The sequence below is a fragment of the Procambarus clarkii genome, chromosome 90, assembly GCF_040958095.1.
Source record: "Procambarus clarkii isolate CNS0578487 chromosome 90, FALCON_Pclarkii_2.0, whole genome shotgun sequence".
NCBI lineage: Eukaryota > Metazoa > Arthropoda > Malacostraca > Decapoda > Cambaridae > Procambarus > Procambarus clarkii.
The window spans coordinates 20682640-20702690 of record NC_091239.1 but is presented as its reverse complement, the minus strand read 5'-3'; the positions used below and the strand labels follow the sequence as shown (position 1 = coordinate 20702690).

The 20051-nt window shown below is 46.7% G+C and overlaps 1 protein-coding gene across 3 annotated transcripts in view; it reads left to right on the top strand.

Annotated features, from left to right (window-relative positions):
- The window catches only part of LOC138359296 (zinc finger protein 271-like), a 149709-nt gene extending 130263 nt beyond the window's left edge, over positions 1-19446 (top strand). For all 3 annotated transcript variants that reach the window (XM_069318430.1, XM_069318431.1, XM_069318432.1), the window contains one exon: positions 16882-19446. In XM_069318430.1, the coding sequence (XP_069174531.1) occupies positions 18359-19405 (1047 nt within the window). In that variant the 5' untranslated portion in view covers positions 16882-18358 and the 3' untranslated portion in view covers positions 19406-19446. The remainder of the gene's footprint in view (positions 1-16881) is intronic.
- The last annotated feature ends 605 nt before the right edge of the window (positions 19447-20051 follow it).

The window sequence follows — 20051 nt, the reverse complement described above, 5'->3', positions numbered from 1 at the left end:
TGTTGCCACGAGGTTTCACAGGGACTCTGGTTGTCAGTTTGCCTGCAGCAGACAGGGGGTTACCGGCTTAGATGGCCCCTGTGCCTAGATTTTCTGTACGGCTAACATACCCTACGGGCCCTGAAAATCTCTGTAGGGCTCGGGGTATCATGGACGTGTCTTCCAAGCCCTGTTTCATCTTGTGCAATACTAAGAGGTGTTTGTTGCCTTTGCCTCGTGGTGACGATTATCCATCCTGCCTTCGTCATGCTGCCTGTAGGGTCAGAGACATCTACGACCCTGAGTCTTGCGGGACATGTTCCTGGCTTGTTATTCAGTTTACCCATTCCTTGTCTTAGGATGTTAGGGGTCAGGCGGCGGATTGGTTGCATGTTAGGTATTTTGTGTTGCAACAGGCCAAGTTGGTTGCCCAGTTGGAAGCCCCAGAGTTGCCCTGTTTGGATTTTAGGGATCAGAATCTAGGGCGTTGGTTACTTCAACCTTGGTTCCATCCATGCCCTTTCTTCCTTCCCAGGTGGGTGTTGTTCGCCCTGCCCCCCCCCCCCCCCTTTCTCTCTCTCTCTCTCTCTCTCTCTCTCTCTCTCTCTCTCTCTCTCTCTCTCTCTCTCTCTCTCTCTCTCTCTCTCTCTCTCTCTCTCTCTCTCTTTCTCTCTTTCTTTCTCTCTCTTTCTCTCTCTTTCTCTCTTTCTTTCTCTCTTTCTCTCTTTCTCTCTTTTTCTTTCTCTCTTTTTTTTTTTTTTTTTTTTTTTTTTTTTTTTTTTTTTTTTTTTTCTCTCTCTCCCCCCCACTTCCAGCTCCTGGATGTCTGAGGGTTTCTGGGCCGATGTGGGGGTTTAGCTTGTGATGAGGCTCGGGTGGCTTTGGGGGGGGGGGTTCCCCCTTCCAACTTGGGGACGGAGACTGAACCCGAATTCCACCCCGAAGCTTCGGAGTCGGCCCATCAGAGTCCTCTCTTTGAAGCTTTTTCCTTGGACTCGGCCTTTTCTTCAAGGGTAGTGGGCTTGGACATGGGCTCTGCCCCGGGTCTGTTTCAGGGGTTCCCGGGGCTCAAGGGGAGTCTGCTTGGAGTGTTTGGACTCCTTTTGATCCTGCCTGGGTCTTTGTGCCTTCTGAGCAGGGTTTGTTGTTGCAGGACCGGTGGTTTTTGCATCCTCCGTCTCTGAATTTGAGTTGGGTGCGTCTTCCTCTCAGGTTCCTTTCCGGGTATCTTTGGGTTCCTTGGATACGTCCTTCCAGAGGTTTCCCTCCTTTCGGATTTTCTCTGCGGAGGTTCAAGAGGCCCTTGGTACATATCTCCTGCGAGACCCAGTTTACGACTCGTTAATGGATCCGGCTTCCATTGAGTTCGGTTCTTCATCACAATATCGAGTGCATTATTAGGTTCCAGGGTCTTCCTGGCTGGCAGACTGTCCTTTTTTTCCTTGGGAGCATGGCGTGGGTTTTGCCAGATCTGCATGCTGGAGTGGAAAGAGGTTTCCTCTGTATAGCAGATGTTCTTGGGGATGGCTCCTTAAAGTTCCTCAGTGCATGCCTCTTCGCCCTTGTCTGGAACAGTTACATGCTCATGTTCCCTCTTTCGGCTGCATTGGTGGCAGATGACCATCGAACTAGGGGTCATTTGACTTCGGTCTTTCGCTTCTTTGGTCTTCTCGAAGTGTTCTCAGATTGGCTTTTGGAGGATGTGGAGGAGTTGACTGGGGGACCCTTCAGCTAGAGTTCTGGTTTTGGCTGCTGAGGCATTGGCTGCCTTGTTGAAGCTGTTTGCGCCATTCCTCCAGGAAGCGGTTCCTATTTTTTTTTTCTCGCAAGTCGGCTGGCTGTCTTTGCTCTCTTTAGATTTTTCTTGGCCCATGGCTTTACAGTTTTCATCTCCGAGCCAGTGCATCTTCCAGGGGTTGCTTCTTCGTCTGGTCAGCTTGGCGGTTACTCTGCACAGAAGTTGGCTTCTCGAAGGGCATATCGGCCCTTTAGCGAGGCTCCTTGTTAATGGGGGTGATGTAGGGAAGGCTGGCTGTGTTTGCTTATCCTTGGTCCTACGATTCGTGGTCTTTTTGTGTCATCTCCTCTGGCATTTGCTGGCGTTGGATCGCTCCTCCTCTGGTCGGGAGTTTGGGGCTGGCAGGGCAAGCTTCTTCCCCATCTCCTCCTTCTTCACGATATGTGCAGTTTGCATGAAGGTTTTTTCCTTCGATGACTGCAGGAGTGGTGATGTTGATAGATGCGGCACTTTCGGTGGCGCATCAATGTTCAGAATTTTACAGATGTTTGAAGTTATTGATATCTTTTATTTGTGTGAGGATAATAAGAAAAATAGACATATAAGTAGAAATGGACTTAGGATGGTAAAGATGAGGGGTGGTGTTAATGGTGGTATCCAAATGTTGCTGTTTTATGAAAAGCGTGGATTAGTCTAGAGACAGATTGTGAGGAAGTATGTTTGGGTACTAGTCACAATTCAGATAAGTTAGGGTAGATTATGGTAGGGAGTTAAGAGTGCATTAACCCTTAAACCGCGCATATCATATATATATATGATATCAGTGACAAAACCGAAACCGCGCACATCATTTATATATGCTTTCTTGTCTAGCGCTATAATTTAAACGCCCCGCCTGGGATAGGGGCAGCTATAGTACAGCCACGACCGATAGTTGCCAGATGCCACCTAGAAAAAAAATCCAGGCCAACATTCTTGGGTGTGAGAGCGTCAGTATTGAGCTAGCCACCAAGGCTGGTGCACGCAGCACGAGCTTACAGCACCACTGTTCAGCTTTTGACCACAGCATCGCCTACAAATGCCATAATATATATGATCCTGCTATTATTTCGTGATGATAGAATTATAGAAGACCCCTGACTGTGATAAAACTGACCAGGATTCTGATAATAGCAGGATTGTGGTGATATTTAGCACTGTGCTCCATGGAGAGAGGAGTAAGGCTGTGGGAGGGAGGGTGGTGGCGTCTTCTTCTGACTGTGTGTGGCCACCTTTTATTGACTGCACTCACCATACCAGCTTAGTGGCTTGCTATGGTGAACACAAATGTAGATACTTATATAGCTTATATAGATACTTATATGTAGATACGTAAATGTAGATACTTATATAACAGTCTCCGTGGTGTAGTGGTAAGACACTCGCCTGGCGTTCCGCGAGCGCTATGTCATGGGTTCGTATCCTGGCCGGGGAGGATTTACTGGGCGCAATTCCTTAACTGTAGCCTCTGTTTAACGCAACAGTAAAATGTGTACTTGGATGAAAAAACGATTCTTCGCGGCAGGGGATCGTATTCCAGGGACCTGCCCGAAACGCTACGCGTACTAGTGGCTGTACAAGAATGTAACAACTCTTGTATATATCTCAAAAAAAAAAATATAACGTGTGTATAGAGTGTGATAACAGCAATAGCTGTTAGCTGCGTCATCTGCATGACTTATCATGTTGTTTACTGATAGCCACTGTGGTCTTTGGGCACCATACCAGCTTATTTGTACAGGTATGGTGAATAAAACAGGTAGATACTTATATATAATGTGTGTATATAGCATAATATCACCTCAAACAATATTGTTGGAGGAGAAATATTAGTGCTTCTGGCCTTGAGGGCGGCCGCCACCAGCTGACTGTGTGAGTAGCTACGTCTTCGTGTCTTTACTCACCATACAAGCCCAGATGTACAGTTCTGGTGAACAAAATATGTAAATACTTATATATAATGTCTGTGTATTGTGAATAAATGCAAAAACAGTATTGTGGGAGGAGAATGAGGGCGAGTGAGGTGTTGTTGAGGGAGGGAGTGGCAACGAGTGGCTGGCTGGTGTGTGGCGGTCCAACCCGTTCTCGCACTTTCGTATAGTCAGTATTGACTTATTATTAAATACGTCCATATGTGACATACTAAACATACTAGTTTACCTTGAAAAGCTTCATAGAAAACACCGACCTTACCTAACCTTCTTAGTATGCTAAGATAAGCATCTTGTGGGAACCGACCTGTGAGATTTATATTTATTTAATTTATATGAATTTATATTTACGTTAATTTATATACTTCGATAGCAATTTGTATAATGATAAGTGGACTGTATTTCTGCAATAATCTCTTAATCTCACAAATCGATCCTCTACACATTAGGGGGGGTTTATATTACACATATGCAGCCAATCAAATTACAGTAATAGCTACATACATTGTTGAGGTTCCTTCTCTTATAGTACAGCAGGTTAGTCCACCAGGTATAACTAGAGTGTAGACACCAAATTATCCTCTTTGAGGTAGCTTCTATCACCCAGTAACTGGTGCACATAATCTTGCATCCTCGTCTTGACCTGTCAAAAGTGCGCTAGCTGTGAAGCCAGAATCCTATATATGACAAGCTATATCAAAGAAAACACTATACAGAACATTGAAGACCTGGCTTAATTACCTTTAGTATGAGGCGATTTCGCGATCTAACCGGGTCACCCTATATCCTGACATTAATGGCCATAAATGAATGATAAACGGGTTTCGGATAGACACTTAACTTGTATTTGTAGACAGCGTGTTGACAATGGTACACCTTTGGGTTCCATAACACTACGTCCAAGTAAATTTAACAGGAGCCGAATTTGCTCCCGTGTGAGCCTCTGGTCTCAAACAACAACAATGGCTGCCCTCCTTCCTCCACTCTGACGCCTGGCTTACATTGTCCAGATTTCAGAACGTGATAGAAGGGTCACATTTACTCTACTTTAATATTGATAATTAAGTTAATTTATATAAGATGTTTTTATGATGGTAAAGTCCAAAGACTTATGTATTTAAGAATAATTCCCACCATAATAGGTGGTGAATTATAATAGTATGTGGTGATGATATCCCGTTTTCTATAGACGGTAATTCCACTACAAGTTACGTTTTCTATGGGTAACTTGTTGGTAATACAGTTATTATCTGTATGATTATTAAATGGTGTCGGATTTTCCGACACATCTCATTGCTTCGTAATTACAACTATTACTTAACCTATTATAGGTATAGGTTAAGTAATAATTGTAATTACGAAGCAATGAGATGCTTATCTTAACATACTAAGAAGGTTAGGTAAGGTAGGTGTTTTCTATGAAGCTTTTCAAGGTAAACTAGTATGTCACATATGCACGTATTTAATAAGTCAATATTGATTGTAAGAAAGTGCGAGAACGGGTTGGGCGGTCACTTCTCGTTGCTTTTTGACTCATAAGACCAACTTAGTGGTTCGTTATGGTGACCAAAACATGCAAATACTTATATATAACCTGTGTATAGAGTGTAACAACAGCAAAACTATTTGTTTGTTTTATGATCATAATAATTGAATCACTAATATGCACACCATAATTTTGAGTACAGCGACGGTTTCATATTTATTATATAAATATATCACAATTCACTGTATTGAATAATATTACTGCAAAAAAAAATTAAGAAAAAATCAGAGACATTGAAATAATTAAGTAATAATATATTTGTGGCAATTGCCGCCTGACAGCTCAGGCGGAGTAGACCTCGTCTGGCAAAGGCTCTGTCAACGCCCCTTTTTTACCAGACTTCCCTACCCTATTGCGGCTAAAATATGCCACCTATGATTTTTTTTATTATTTTTTCCGTAACCAGGGAACAAAAATGAACACTTCTATAAGACGAAAGATTTTTTTTTTTTTCTGAGGGGAGCCCCTACGGCTCCCCGGAGCTATCCATGGCTGATATGGATACCCTAACTATTTTGCATCAGTCGATGTGGGTGGAGTTCTAGGCCTACCGGGGACCACAAGCCATAACCTGGCCCCCTCAGAGAGGCACGGGGAGCAATGGCCCATACAAATGCACATGTGATTTGGAGCATTCTATATCTGCCATCGACCGGGACAGGCACCCAGAAAGGTAAGCGCCACAAAACAAACCCCCATTCTGGTTAACAACAAAAATCAACAAACGAGTGGACAGAACTCCCCCAGGAAAATGAACTAACAAGCATGACGTCACACGAGCCGCATGTCTGCGCAGCTCCCCCCTCCCCGGGAGGGGGAAGGGGGAGCCCCAGACCCCCGCCCCAGTTCCTCGGCTGATGGGATAATGCACGGTCGTGTGGCTCCAGCTCCAGTCTTGTCTCAGTGCAGTGACTTGTTTGCAGTGCTGCTCTTACGGTGGTCGTGTGAGCTGGGAGTAGTATTCTCAGGTACTCGGGCTGCATGTGCTTAGGGTCACCTTCCCTGAGTGCCCTGTAAGTACCGCCCTTGGGGCTTGGGGTTGCCTTCCACAAGTCACCTTGGGTCTACCTCTGTTGGCTTTTCGCTGCTTGGCGTTTGGCCGCCCCGAGGGTTTGGGGGTTTTACTCCCTTGTTTACCTTGGGGTAAGTGGTAGTTATAGCACTGGTGGGGCGCAGGGTACTGCGTAGCTAGTTTTCACCTATAACTGCGGCCGGCTCTGTTCCCTCTGGGTACATTGTCCACTTGTGTGGTTTTACTTTTATATTTGTTTTTGCCTGGTAGGGGAGTCTGCCTTGTGTTCCCCCCCCCCCCCCCTTATATTAGGTTCGTTTGTGTGGTGGCGCCCCCTGCTTTGCCCTCGCGAGTGGACACGTCCCGTGGGTTCAGCTTTAGCGGTTTGCTTGCTAGTTTGGGGCGCCGGTTAGCAGTGCCCTGCCTGGGATAACCCTTAGCAGACCCAGTCTAGGGGCCCTGGGGAAACCCCCCCGGGGGCTCTCGGGTCTGGTAGTGAAGAACCTTGCATCCCCTCTCGCTTTGTGCGAGTTGAGGGCTGCTCTGTCCCTTTGTCTCAGGGTGACTCTCCTTGTTTTTGCCTCCGTCATGCTGCCTGTTGGGTCGGTGACACATTCGACCCTTGAGTCCTGCGAGCTTTGTTGCTTGTTCGTGACTCCTTTCACCCAGTCTGCTGATGAATCCCATGGGTGCAGGCAGCTCGCGCGTTGCAGGGTAGGATGTTGCAACGCGCTCTGGTTTGTCGCTTCCCCGGACGCCCCGATGCTGCCCCGCTTGTGTAGGGACCCAGACTAGGGGGTTTTGGTCGCTTCGGCCTTGGTTCTTCCACGCCCCCCTTGTTTTTTCCCCCTCCTGCTTCTGGCCCCTACGCATCTGCAGGCTTCGGGGTCGGGGCGGGCTTAGAGGTTCTGAGACTTGGGCAGCTTCGGGGGTTGCCCCGTCCGGGGTAGTTGCGGAGGCATTCGAGTCTGTTCCTCCGGCCGATGCTCCGGGGTCTGACCAGTGGGCCCCTTCTCTTTCAGCTCTCTCGGCTGCCCTGGCTCTTTCTTGTGGGGCCGGGGCTTTGGAGGTCGACTCGGCCCCGGGGCCTGGTGCAGAGGCTCCTGGGGTTGGGGAGGAGCGGCCTTGGGGGCCTTGGGCTCCATTGCGCCCTGCCTGGATTTCCATCCTTCTGAGCGGGGCTTACTGTTGCGAGGAGTGGGGTTTTCTTTCCCCCCTCTGCATACGATTTGGGCTTGGGTTCTGCTCCTCCCCGGGTTCGGTTCCATGTCCCTGTGGTTTCTTCGGTTCCGTCTTCAGGAGGTTTTCGGCTAACCACATCCCTTCGCCTGCGGTGCGGTTGGCCTTTGCGGCTTACCTCCTGCGTGTCCCGGAGTTTGCCTCCATACTGGTTCCTTCTGTTCTGGACAGGTTGGGCTCCTTGTAGCCGTTTGGGCTCCTTGTCACCGTTTGGACTCCTTTGTAGCCGTTTGGGCTCCTTTGTTGCCGTTTGGGCTCCTTTGTAGCCGTTTGGGCTCCTTTGTAGCCGTTTGGGCTCCTTTGTCGCCGTTTGGGCTCCTTTGTCGCCGTTTGGGCTCCTTTCTCCCCGTTTGGGCTCCTTTGTCGCCGTTTGGGCTCCTTTGTCGCCGTTTGGGCTCCTTTCTCCCCGTTTGGGCTCCTTTGTCGCCGTTTGGGCTCCTTTGTCGCCGTTTGGGCTCCTTTGTCCCCGTTTGGGCTCCTTTGTCCCCGTTTGGGCTCCTTTGTCCCCGTTTGGGCTCCTTTGTCCCCGTTTGGACTCCTTTGTCCCCGTTTGGGCTACTTTGTCGCCGTTTGGGCTCCTTTGTCCCCGTTTGGGCTCCTTTGTCCCCGTTTGGGCTCCTTTGTCCCCGTTTGGGCTCCTTTGTCCCCGTTTGGGCTCCTTTGTCCCCGTTTGGGCTCCTTTGTCGCCGTTTGGGCTCCTTTGTCGCCGTTTGGGCTGCTTGTAGCCTGTTGGGCTACTTCTCGCCTTGTTCGGCTACTTCTCGCCTGGTTGGGCTACTTCGCGCCTGGTTGGGCTACTTATCGCCTGGTTGGGCTACTTCTCGCCTTGTTGGGCTACTTTCTTTCGTGTCCTGCGCATGCGCCGTGGGAGTTTGTTTTGGTTCCGGGTGGTGTGCACACGTGTTCTGCTTCCATTTCTCTCGGGGGGGCTTCGCCTCTCGCTCTTTTCTTAATCCAATCCGTGCCCCATTGCTTTGGGGGTGTTCTGGGGTGCCGCTGTGGGGAAATCATGAGGTTTTTCCCTGCGTTCTAGGGTGGGGAGCCTCCTTCGCTGCTCCCCTCCTCTCCAGCATGGGCGCACTGGCCGCCTCCGGCAGATACGGACTCGAACGCTTAATGCGTCATGGCCCTTCAGAGCCTATGTTCTGCAGGTGAGTTGGTGCGGTTTTGGCGTCTCCTTCGTCCTGACGCTGTTTTTGTTTTTGGGAGAAGGAATGGGTGTACATACGTACTTGAGAACGTGGACCGTATCACCCGAGGTGCCTACTGCAGGGCTATTAGCCCATACTGGGCAGCTCTTGTTCTTTCCACCTGATTCCTTCCTCGGTTCACGGGTGTCTGCGGGTGGCCTCTTGTCCCTTCCGAGGCGGTTCCTGTATGTACTCCTCCTGCCCCTCTCCTATGCTTGTTTAACCTTGCTTGAGTTCGGGGCCCCGCCTCCACCTTGTTCTGAAGTGCAACGGTGGGGGTGCCTGTTTGGTAGTACGTTTTCCTGTGTCGGAGGTTTTGTGTTCGCCTCCTTGTGCTTGCAGGTTGGGTTCTGGCTCTTTGTTTACGCCTCTCCCCTGTCGTTTGCCTGTCGGGCGGATTCTATGCTTCTTGGGCACTCTCATCTCTGCTCTTGGGGCTGTGTATGGGGTCAGCCCATGTTGGGCTGCCTAATGTGTTCCTTTGATTGCCTGTTACACTGCACACGTTTCTTCTACCGTCCCTGTGGCTCAGTTGGGTGCTCGGTTTCCGCCTGTGTCCCCTTGTGTGCCACTCGTGTACAATTTATCTATCTTCTCTGTCGCTTCCTCGGGGAGTGTGGTGACGTTTTGCTGCGGTTTTGGTACTGCAGCTGCGTGTCGGGGTTGGTTGTGGCGTTATGTTCGGCCCTTCCGTGCTCCCTCTGGGGCTCTCCCTTGCCGGTCTTGCTGTGCCGGGCCTGGTTTTTCCATGTTCCTTGGATTCTCTGTCTTGTCCTCGCCTCATTGTGCTGGCTGGGGATGAGCTTGGGGTCTTCGTCTCGCCCCTCGCCTATCCTCCGGTTTTGGTTCAAGTTCCAGAGCCTAGTGGGCTCCCTTCCTTCGTGATTTTCACGGCTGCCCCAGGGTTTTTCTTGATGCTGGGGCTTTGAGGGGACAGCTCAGCCCCAGTGCTTGCAAGGTAGATTCCCAGGGCTGGGGTGGGGCTCACGTGAGGGGCCTCAGGCCCCGTTGGTCCCCGCCAAGGTGTTTCTACCCCTCTGGGAGGGACTTGCAGTTTTGTGGTGTGGGGTTTTCCGTTCCCCCCTCTCAGCACGTGCTTTGTGGGCGTCGGCCCCTCCCTGGGCTCGGTTTCCTTGTCCATTGTGCCCGTTGTTTCCGTCCTGTCGGTGGGTGCTTTTCTACGATCTTCGCCCCTTTTTTCCGGGACGGGTCTTCTCCGTCATGTCCCCCTCTTCTTGGGGTTTCTGCATGACTTTTGGTCTCGGGTGTGACGGGTTTTTTGGTGCCTTCGTCCTTTGTGTTTGCTTCTTTTTGTTCTCGAAGGTTCGGGACGGTTTTGCTCCTTCCCGTTTTCTGGTGCGTCTGTCGTCATTCGGTTGAGCTTCCCTCCGGTCCTTTCTAGGGTTTGTGGGTCCTCTTCCCGGCAGCTTCTGGGTGTTGGCCTTTTTGTTCTTTTGTGAATATCTCTTCTCTTCACACTGTCTCGGTGCTACTAGTTTTCCTGGGAGCGATTTTGCTCCTCTTAATGAGTCTTTTCGCTCCTGCGGGATGTTGGTGCGGGGCAGCTCCTTATGTGAGTTCCTTCCCTGTCAGCTGCACTTGTGGAGGTGGACTTGCACGCTTGTGGCATTTTCGTTTTGGTCCTGCGTTTTCTTTTCCCTCCTGAGGCTGTCATAGGATTGGCATGCCGAGGATGTAGAGGCGCTTGGGACCTTTCCTGGGTCTGGCACCTTGGTTTCTGCTGCTAGCTTTCGGTATCGATATTCCTTCTGCGCCGTTTCGCAGGTTGTATCATGCGTTGTTACACCTCCGGCCTGCTTATGCACTGCCTGTGTCGTCCTGGTCTTTGGACAGGGTGCTCTCCTGTTTTTCTTCTCCTTACCTTGAGGCTACCTTGAGGTGCTTCCGGGGCTTAGTGTCCCCGCGGCCCGGTCGTCGACCAGGCCTCCTGGTTGCTGGACTGATCAACCAGGCTGTTAGACGCGGCTGCTCGCAGCCTGACGTATGAGTCACAGCCTGGTTGATCAGGTAAATCCTGGTTGATCCTTGGGGTCAGGTTTGCTTTGCCTCGGTTTTCTTTTTGTGTTGGCATTCGCCTCTTGGGGGTCGTGTGTCAGAGCTTCTTGCTCTTCTCAGGCGCAGTGGTTTTTGGCTCCTATGGTCGTGATCATAAGTTTCTTCGTCTGCGGCCGTTCTCCCTTTTTTCTGGCGAATGATATACCTTGGGTTGTTGTCTCGACTTCGTGTTGAGGAGTGATTCACCGACCACCTCCCGGGTATGTCCCCTTGTTTTCTTAGGTAGTCTTTGGTGAGGTAGCTCCGGGGAGCCTTAGGGGCTCCCCCCAGAAAACCAGCGTTGAATGTAATGAAACGCCATTTTCTGGGCGAGTCTCGGAGGCTCCCCGGCACCCTCCCGCCCTCCGGTCGGCGGGGTTTTTTCGCGGTTTTGATATCCAGCCTCAGAACTGGGGCGGGGATCGCCGGCGCGGGGGTCTGGGGCTCCCCCTTCCCCCTCCCAGGGAGGGGGGAGCTGCGCCGACATGCGGCTCGTGTGACGTCATGCTTGTTAGTTCATTTTCCTGGGGAGTTCTGTCCACTCGTTTGTCGATTTTTGTTGTTAACCAGAATGGGGGTTTGTTTTGTGGCGCTTACCTTTCTGGGTGCCTGTCCCGGTCGATGGCAGATATAGACTGCTCCAAATCACATGTGCATTTCTATGGGCCATTGCTTCCCGTGCCTCTCTGAGGGGGCCAGGTTCTGGCTCGTGGTCCCCGGTAGGCCTAGAACTCCACCCACATCGACTGATGCAAAATAGTTAGGGTATCCATATCAGCCATGGATAGCTCCGGGGAGCCTCTGGGACTCGCCCAGAAAATGGCGTTTCATTACATTCAACGCTGGTTTTTTTTTTTTTGCGTGCCTGTGGGTGTTGAATCCATTTGGGCCCCTAGCAGTTTGAGGGTTAAGTAACATGGGGTTAATGTGTATAAGGTTAGGATAGGTTAGGTTAGGTTGAGCTAGGTAGGTTGGGGTAGGGTAGGTTAGGTTGGGGTAGGGTAGGTTAAGTTTGGTTGGGGTAAGTTAGTTGAAGAAGGGTTGTTATGTTGTCGTATTTTGGATTTTTACGTCAGGGATGTAATTACATCAGTCTTCTTTGACGTGCCAGTAATACACCATATTGAATGTCTGGGAGTGGTTGGAGCATGTGTCGTAGGAGTGTGTGGTTTAAATGATTTTTCAGTCGAAGTGCCAGGTCGTTGGGAAGTTTATACAGCTGAGGATTTCTTACTCCTGGTGCTGGTGGTTGGGGTTTGTGGCAAGTCAGCCTAGGGAGCGACTTTGGTAAGGTATGCTAAGGAGTTATTTAGAAGTTTTTCATCATCAATTCAAATGATGTGTACCCAGCAATGGCAGCTGTGTTTGGGCAGATATCATTGTCTGTAGATGTCGATGGGATGTCTGTTGGGTCAGCCTCGGTGATGGGTTGAGTTACATGAGTAAAGAATTTAGTTAGAAGTCTGTCCAGTGTCTTTTCTAGTGCATTTTCAATGCGAGTGACGAGTTTCAACAAGATCAGGACTCGGTTGTACATTTTTTGGGAGAGGATTGGAGTCTGGGGGTGCAGGATTGTCAGTGACAGACATATCAGGTACACGCAAAAGTTGTGGTTGAGTGTGAGGTAGTGGTTGACGATGGACTGAGTTTGGTTGTTTCAGTGCACTACTGTATTGCAGGTTGGGGGTAGGGAGAAACATAGGTTTTGCTGCTATGTATGAAGGACATTATTTGAATGTAATGTCATGATTGCCACCACAGTTTGAGCAGGTGAGTTTATCTGATGCACACTCTTGTGTGTAATGGGTACCAGAGCATTTCCCACATTTGATGTCTTTGGTGCAGCCTTTTGAGTTATGGTAAAACATTTACACCTAAAGCATTGAGTGGGACGGGGTATGTACACCTCTAGTTTATGGAGGTAGCCGTCAAACCAAACACTATCAGGGGAAATGTAGTCTAGAAAGGTAAGCAGGGCCTGTTAGGGCCAGACCAGGTAAGTTTGGGACCTGACAGCTGAGTTAGCAGTGCTTCAGATTCGTAGTCCTGAGGTTCTGGGTTTGATCCCCGGTGGAGGCAGAAACAAAATGGGCAGAGTTTCTTTCACTCTGATGCCCCTGTTACCTAGCAGTAAATAGGTACCTGGGAGTTAGTCAGCTACTACGGGCTGCTTCCTGGGGGTGTGTAACATAAGGAGGCCTGGTTGAGGACCAGGCTGCAGGGACACTAAGCCCCGAAATCATCTCAAGATAACCTCTCAAGATAGGGCAGTACTTGTGTCACTCAGTTCTCAGTTTGTTCTTCGCATAAACTTTTTGACTCCGAAGCTTGAAATGTCAGCTGCCTGAAGTCGTGCCTTGATGTCGTCTGCACTAATGTGTGCAACATGTCGGATTACATATTTCACTAATTGGTCACCTAGTGGTTTGTAGCATTTGATTTTGTATCTACAGATGTCAGTAACGTCTAAAAGCTCTTGTTCCTCGCTATGTTTGTAGTCCACTGCGATTCTATTCCTTTGTTTATTAGGTCTGATATCATGCACTTTCATCTTGAATATCTTTGGAATGACATGATATAGGATACTTTGTGCCCCGCTATTTTTGAAAACATTCCTATCTTCGTCATCAAAGGCAATGATGAAAGTTTGCAAACCAGAAATTTGCCTACCCTGGTTGAGCGGTGGATGTTGATACTCAGGCCACGTGGGGCCAGTGTGGTCTCTGTTTACCTCTGTATTATGGCAGCATGCACCTCTAATGTTTGCCTTACTGTGATGTTTACTGTCCTGGAAACCTCCATCTGGATCCTCCTCTAGGATCGGGTGATGATCATGATCTATGTGTGTGCCATGTAACAGTGGTTTCCCAAAATCTTCAAAGGTATCATGAATGTTTGTAGGACAGAACTCTGCGTACCTCCAGCCGTCACCATGTTGGAACGTTCCCCTTCCTCATCTCTGTCAGGTCATCTTGGAGTAAGTTCCCTTGGGCTTGGTCGAAACAACTTCATCTGTCAAGTAAAGAATTGTTTCCCACTTGTTTCCAGTTTTGAAACAGAACTGCGGATCTGCAGTTCATTCTGGACTAGTCTTGTCTGAACTATTGGATTCCTTTCCCCTCCTTTCAGATGACCACTTTGTCCCAGGTCCAGCTTCTTCTCGAGCCAGGAGCTTGGATGATTTCAATAGACCTCAAGGACATGTATTGGCACGTTTCTATTCATTTAGGGTTGAGAGATTGGCTAGGTTTTGTGGTGCGGCATCAGGGTTACTGCTTTTGTTGCCTTCCATTTGGCTTGAATCTGGCACCTCATGTTTTCGCACGTTTAATCCAGGTCGTGGTGGCTTGTCTATTTCTGCTCGGGGTTCAGGTTCTGTCTTACCATGGCGACTGGTTGGTTTGGGCTCCCAGCTGGTCTGCATGACTGCTAGCCTGTGGTTCTTTCCCAACTTATCCGGTTCGGGTTCCTAACGAATTGGTGGAAGTCCTGTTTGGTTTCATCATGGGTTTGGACTTGGCTGGGCCTCGTGTGGGATTCTCGAATTGTGTTCATTTCTCTTCCTCCTGTCGTTTTGCTTTGGCTGCAGTCCCGTCGTCTGCTAGTTTTGAGGGGGACCCGGGTCACTTAGTAGTTGCTTGAGCAGCTATGTGGGAGCCTGAATTTTTCCCAGCTGGTTTTCCCACTGGGCAGAATCTGGCTTCAGAGGCTGTTCTGATATCTTCGGGGCAGCCACTTTTGATGCTCTCACAATTGTTGGGCTCAACCTCTGGGGTCCTTGCGTCTGCGCCTCCGTTTTTTTCTTTGGGTTCTTCGGGGTTCAGTGCTTGGCACCTTCCCCTTTCCTTGCTCGATGTGTTCACGAATTCCTCATCTCTCGGCTGGGGATTTGTGATGAGCGCTTACCAGACCAGCCAGGGGCATTGAGCTCTGTTTTTCTGTTGGGCTTGCAGCACGATGCGGGAGTTTGCAGCAGATTTGGTTGCCTCGCGGCTTAGTGATCAGACTCCATTCGGACGCCACTTGCTCTCCTGTGGTTCATTGTCTAAACCGCCTCAACATGGTTCTTTGGGGCTGGTCGCTTCAGGTAGCTCTTCTGCTGAGTTCTCAAGATTTAGCTCTCCACACCGTTCACATTCAGGGGGTGTCTAATGTTCTGAAGCGATGGCCTTTCTCGCTTCATTCCTCTTTCCACAGAGTGGGCGGTGGATAGTCAGCGCCGCTTCCTTCCTTTTGTTTTGTTGGACGTTCGGGCACCCGGAGGTGGACCTCTTTGCATCAGTTCAGATCAGGTGCCTCCCCATATACGTGGCACCGTTCCTCGACTGCGAGACATTCGCAGTGGACGCTTTCTAGCAGGACTGGTCGAGGTGGGGGTTCCTCTACCATCATCCCCTGGCTGTTGCTTCGGGTTCTGGCACGGCTTGAATCTTATAGGGAGAGAGTGATTCTCCTGGCCCCATCCATGGTGGCCGGCCCAGCCTTGGTTTCAGATGCTGCTTACACAGTGTCCTAACCTGGGAGTTTTTCCACGGCTTTGCCTCTTTTTAGCAGGTTGGGCCAGCGAGGTACCTTACTTGTTTGACTTACTCTTCTGCGTTTTGCATCTGGTGTTTTTGACATGGGTGTATCGCCATTTGTAGGGTAATCAGGTGGCTTCGTTGATGGCGTTCCAGCAACGTCATGCAGATGTCGCCACCTCCCTCACCAAAATGACTTCTCCCAACACTCCTTTTGCTGTTATTACACTACACATACATGTTATATATATATAAGCATCTATATTTGTGTTAACCATAATGAACTACTAAGTTGGTATGCTGAGTGGCAGTGCCAGTGATGGCGCCACTGGCTGCCACTCCCTCACCTCACCTGACTCGCCAACATTCTCCTCCCACCATACTGTTTTTGCTTTTATTCACTATAAACAAACGTTATATATAAGCATCTGCATGTTTTGTTCACCATAGCGAACCACTAAGCTGGTATAGTGAGTCCAGACAGTAAAAGGTGGTCACACGGTCAGCAGAAAACGTTGCCTCCCTCCCCACCAAGATTACTCCTCCTACTACAGTGCTAATTATCACAACAGTCCTGCTCATATCAGAATCCTGGTCATTTTTATCACAGTCAGGGGTCTTCTGTAATACTATCATCGATAAATAATAGCAGGTACGTATATATTTTGACATTTTTAGGCGATGCTGTGGTCACAAACTGAACAGCAGTGCTGTGAGCTCATGCTGGGTGCACCAGCCTTGGTGGCTCGCTCAGTACCGAGGCCTTCACACCCGGGAATGTTGCCCACGATTTTTTTTTTAAATGGCTTCTGTTTACAAGAGCCCTGATGAAGGCATGGTAAACCCTGTGTATCCCCGGGCCACTTAAATCTTGCATAGTACTCCAAGACGTCCTATGATGTGATGCACACTTTTGGGTAAGTTACTCACCACATCATATGATGTGTTGCACAGTTTAAGGGTTAAGGGTAATTATTAAGGTGACTTGTGGGTGAAAATAAGACTGACTTCATGGTAAGTGGTAACTGCAGTGTTGACCATAATCAATCATTACAAGGCACTATCATTACAGTTTGCTGTATTGTGACATTACACTCCTTCCTGCGCCTCTGTGAGGAGGCCAGGTTCTGGGTCTCCGGTAGGCCAGACAACTCCACAGCCGATGGCAAATGAGGTGGGGAGGGGTGCCATGGGCAAAATCAGAGAACACTGTATAAACATCAGAGGTCCATGGTTGCTTAACATCCTCCCAGCGAGCATAAGAAATATTGCCAGAACAACCGTGGACATCTTCAAGAGAAAACTAGATAATTTTCTCCTAGAAATAACAGACCAACCGGGCTGTGGTGGATATGTGGGCCTGCGGGCCGCTGCAAGCAACAGCCTAGTGGACCAAACTCTCATAAGTCAAGCCTGGCCTCAGGCCAGGCTTTGGGAGTAGAAGAACTCCCAGAACTCCATCAAGCAGGTTAACTTTTAGACATTACACACAATGAAAGTGTTAGCAGGAGCCACCGGGGCTCACCCAGAAATTGGTGATTTATTACATTCAACATTGAATTTTAGCAAATGTCACTGACATTTTGTATTAGTTTACTTCAAGCACTAATGATTATTTCTTTTCTTTTGCAGCTTGGACTATCACCAGAAGAATTACACTTTCAGTGCTGACACCCAGTGACATAAAGCTCATGTATCAGAAATATTGCATGCATGATATTGGCAACAGTGTAATTCAGTACATCATAGTGTCAGAAATATTACATGTACAGTGGCAACACTGTGTGTTGAGCACATTTCAATATTCTAACTACTATGTCCACACCCTCTACAGAGTGTGAATGAATGTTTACACCACTTTCAGATAGTGTACTTTGCAGTCTTATCACCCATTGTAGTAAACACTTACTTCATCTGACATTTGTGTATGATCATATACACTTTAGCAGCATTTTAGTACTTACCTGAAGCAGTGCACATGTATTAGCAACATGCCATGCACCCATGATATACTAAATATGTGTACAAATTTAAATTTGGTGACTTATATACTTTAAGATTGGTATTTATTAATAATGTATGTTAATAATATATGTTACATATATTTTTAACAAATGTATTGTGAGAACATTTCACAGTTATGTAAATTAATTATTTTTTACAGTATTAGTATTTTCTCAGTGCTTAATGCTAAAAAAAAATTGTTATATACAATAAATGTTCCATTGCAAAAATCACATACAATAAATAGTTCATGTAAGAGTTCATGTGCAAGTGCTAAGAGAGCATTCCAAAAATGTACATATTAATTTATGTACTTGTATTTATAGGGTATACAATAGGGTATAATGGGGGTTGAAAAATTATATAAAGCATATACATGATACCCTGCATATATACTGTTCATAAATATCTCAAACACATGTTCTCACAAAAGATAAACCACATAAGGGTCCATTGTACTTGACCCTCATGCTGTAACTATATATATATTTACTACATTTTTTTTTTGGAAAGGATTAAGGATTAAATGATGATGTGTTTAAAATTTAGACAATCTTTTCTCAGTATTCATCTGGCATGATCATAAAGTTGTGGTCACAATCTGATTTTTCCAATATCAGCCACATGTGGCAGTGTGTGTGTGTGTGTGTGTATAAACACTTTTACACCATTTATGCTCATTACTGTACAGTATTGTAAGTTTAATATATTGTCTAATATTAGAAAAAATCACAAATATTTTTCTTTTAAAATATATAACCACATTGTCAAGGTTAATTCTCTTTTATATATTTACAAGTAATCCATTTGCTATATATTTGTAGTAAAGGGAATGGTGCTACATAGCTTTCCCGGCTTGGTGCCTTCGTATGATAATTACATACTTGTAGTAACGGGAATGTGGTCCTTTAAGTAGCTTATTTGACCTTCAGTGCCATCTATTGACAAAGGTAACACTTTATAACATTGCCGGTTTGATGGTCACCATATGATTTGAGGCGTCCTCTCACAGTCCAAGTGTTCAGAATAGTCTGAGAATTTATACTGGAGAGAATTAATTTTAGTACCGTTTTTATACACTTTTCAGAAATATCAAGTGTTAAACATGAGCACTCACTTGAGAAAGAATCCATATCAATGTTCAGTATGCCTAAAAGACTTAAGACAAAAATCACATCTAATAAGGCACATGAGGATTCATACAGGAGAGAAACCATTTCAATGTTCAGTGTGTTCTAAAGATTTTATTTGTAATTCAGATCTATCAAAGCACATGAGGGTTCATACGGGAGAGAAACCATACAAGTGTTCGGTCTGTCAAAAAGACTTATCATACAAATCAGGTCTAACAAAACACATGAGAATTCACACAGGAGAGAAACGGTATCAATGTTCAGAGTGCCAAAAAGACTTTGCACAAAAATCATATCTAATGGAGCATATGAGGACTCATACAGGAGACAAACCATATCAGTGTTCAGAGTGCCAAAAAGACTTTTCTTGTAAATCAGCACTAACAAAGCACATAAGGCTTCATACAGGGGTAAGACCATATCAATGTTCAGTATGTCAAAAAGACTTTGCACAAAACTCACATTTAATAGAGCATATGAGGATTCACACAGGGGAGAAGCCATATCAATGTTCAGTGTGTCAAAAAGATTTTTATTGTAATTCAGATCTAACAAAACACATGAGGATTCATACAGGAGAGAAACCATATCAGTGTTCAGTGTGTCAAAGAGATTTTTCCCAAAAATCATTTCTAACGAGACACATGAAGGTTCATACAGGAGAAAAGCCATTTCAGTGTTTAGAGTGTCTAAAAGAATTTGCAGAGAAATCACAAGTAGTAGAACACATGAGGGTTCATACAGAAGAGAAACCATATGAATGTTCACTGTGTCTAAAAGCTTTTTCACATAGATCAGTTCTAGCAAAGCACATAAGGACTCATACAGGAGAAAAACCCTATCAATGTTCAGAGTGTCTAAAAGAATTTGCATGTAAATCAAATGCAATGAATCACATGAGGATTCATACAGGAGAGAAACCATATAAATGTTCAGTGTGTCTAAAAGATTTTTCATATAAATCAGTTCTAAAAAAACACATGAGAATTCATACAAGAGAGAATCCAGATCTGTGTTAAGAGCATAAAAAATCAATATGTAAATTAAAGCTAATAATGCACTTAAGCCTTTAATAATAATTACAAATAATCTACTAAGAAGGATGTAGTATGGGGAAAAAAGGAAAATGAGATAGCAGGCTAGTAAACAGACTTTCCAACTTTTCTTATAATGGTTATATTGGTAAACTACCACAGGGGGGCTTCTGGTGCATAGGCCAATATTTAAATAATTAACATATAAAGCAAGGGAATGTCCCATCATTGCTGGATCTCGTATTCACTAGGAACAAGGAGGAAGTTGCTGACCTACATTCATGCCATCTTTCAGCAAGGGCAATCATGTCCTATTTTATATTTAATATGTCACTTCCTATGACATAGAAATAGCAAAAACTTAAATTATTTTAAAGTAAATTTTATAATGGGTTTCATTGAGAAAGGTTATTTATAGGCAAGGACATAAACAAATAGTGGGAAGATATTAAAGGAATGTACACACTTGTCCCAATGAAGACAGGTTACCACAATTGTAGCTCTCATCCTGAAACTTCACTTATGTAATTTCACACACAAATTATGTACTTGGTACTGAATAACTGCCAATTCCAGATTCTTACTCTAAACCTACCTACTGTCTTTGAGATAACTTCAGTCTCTGACTATG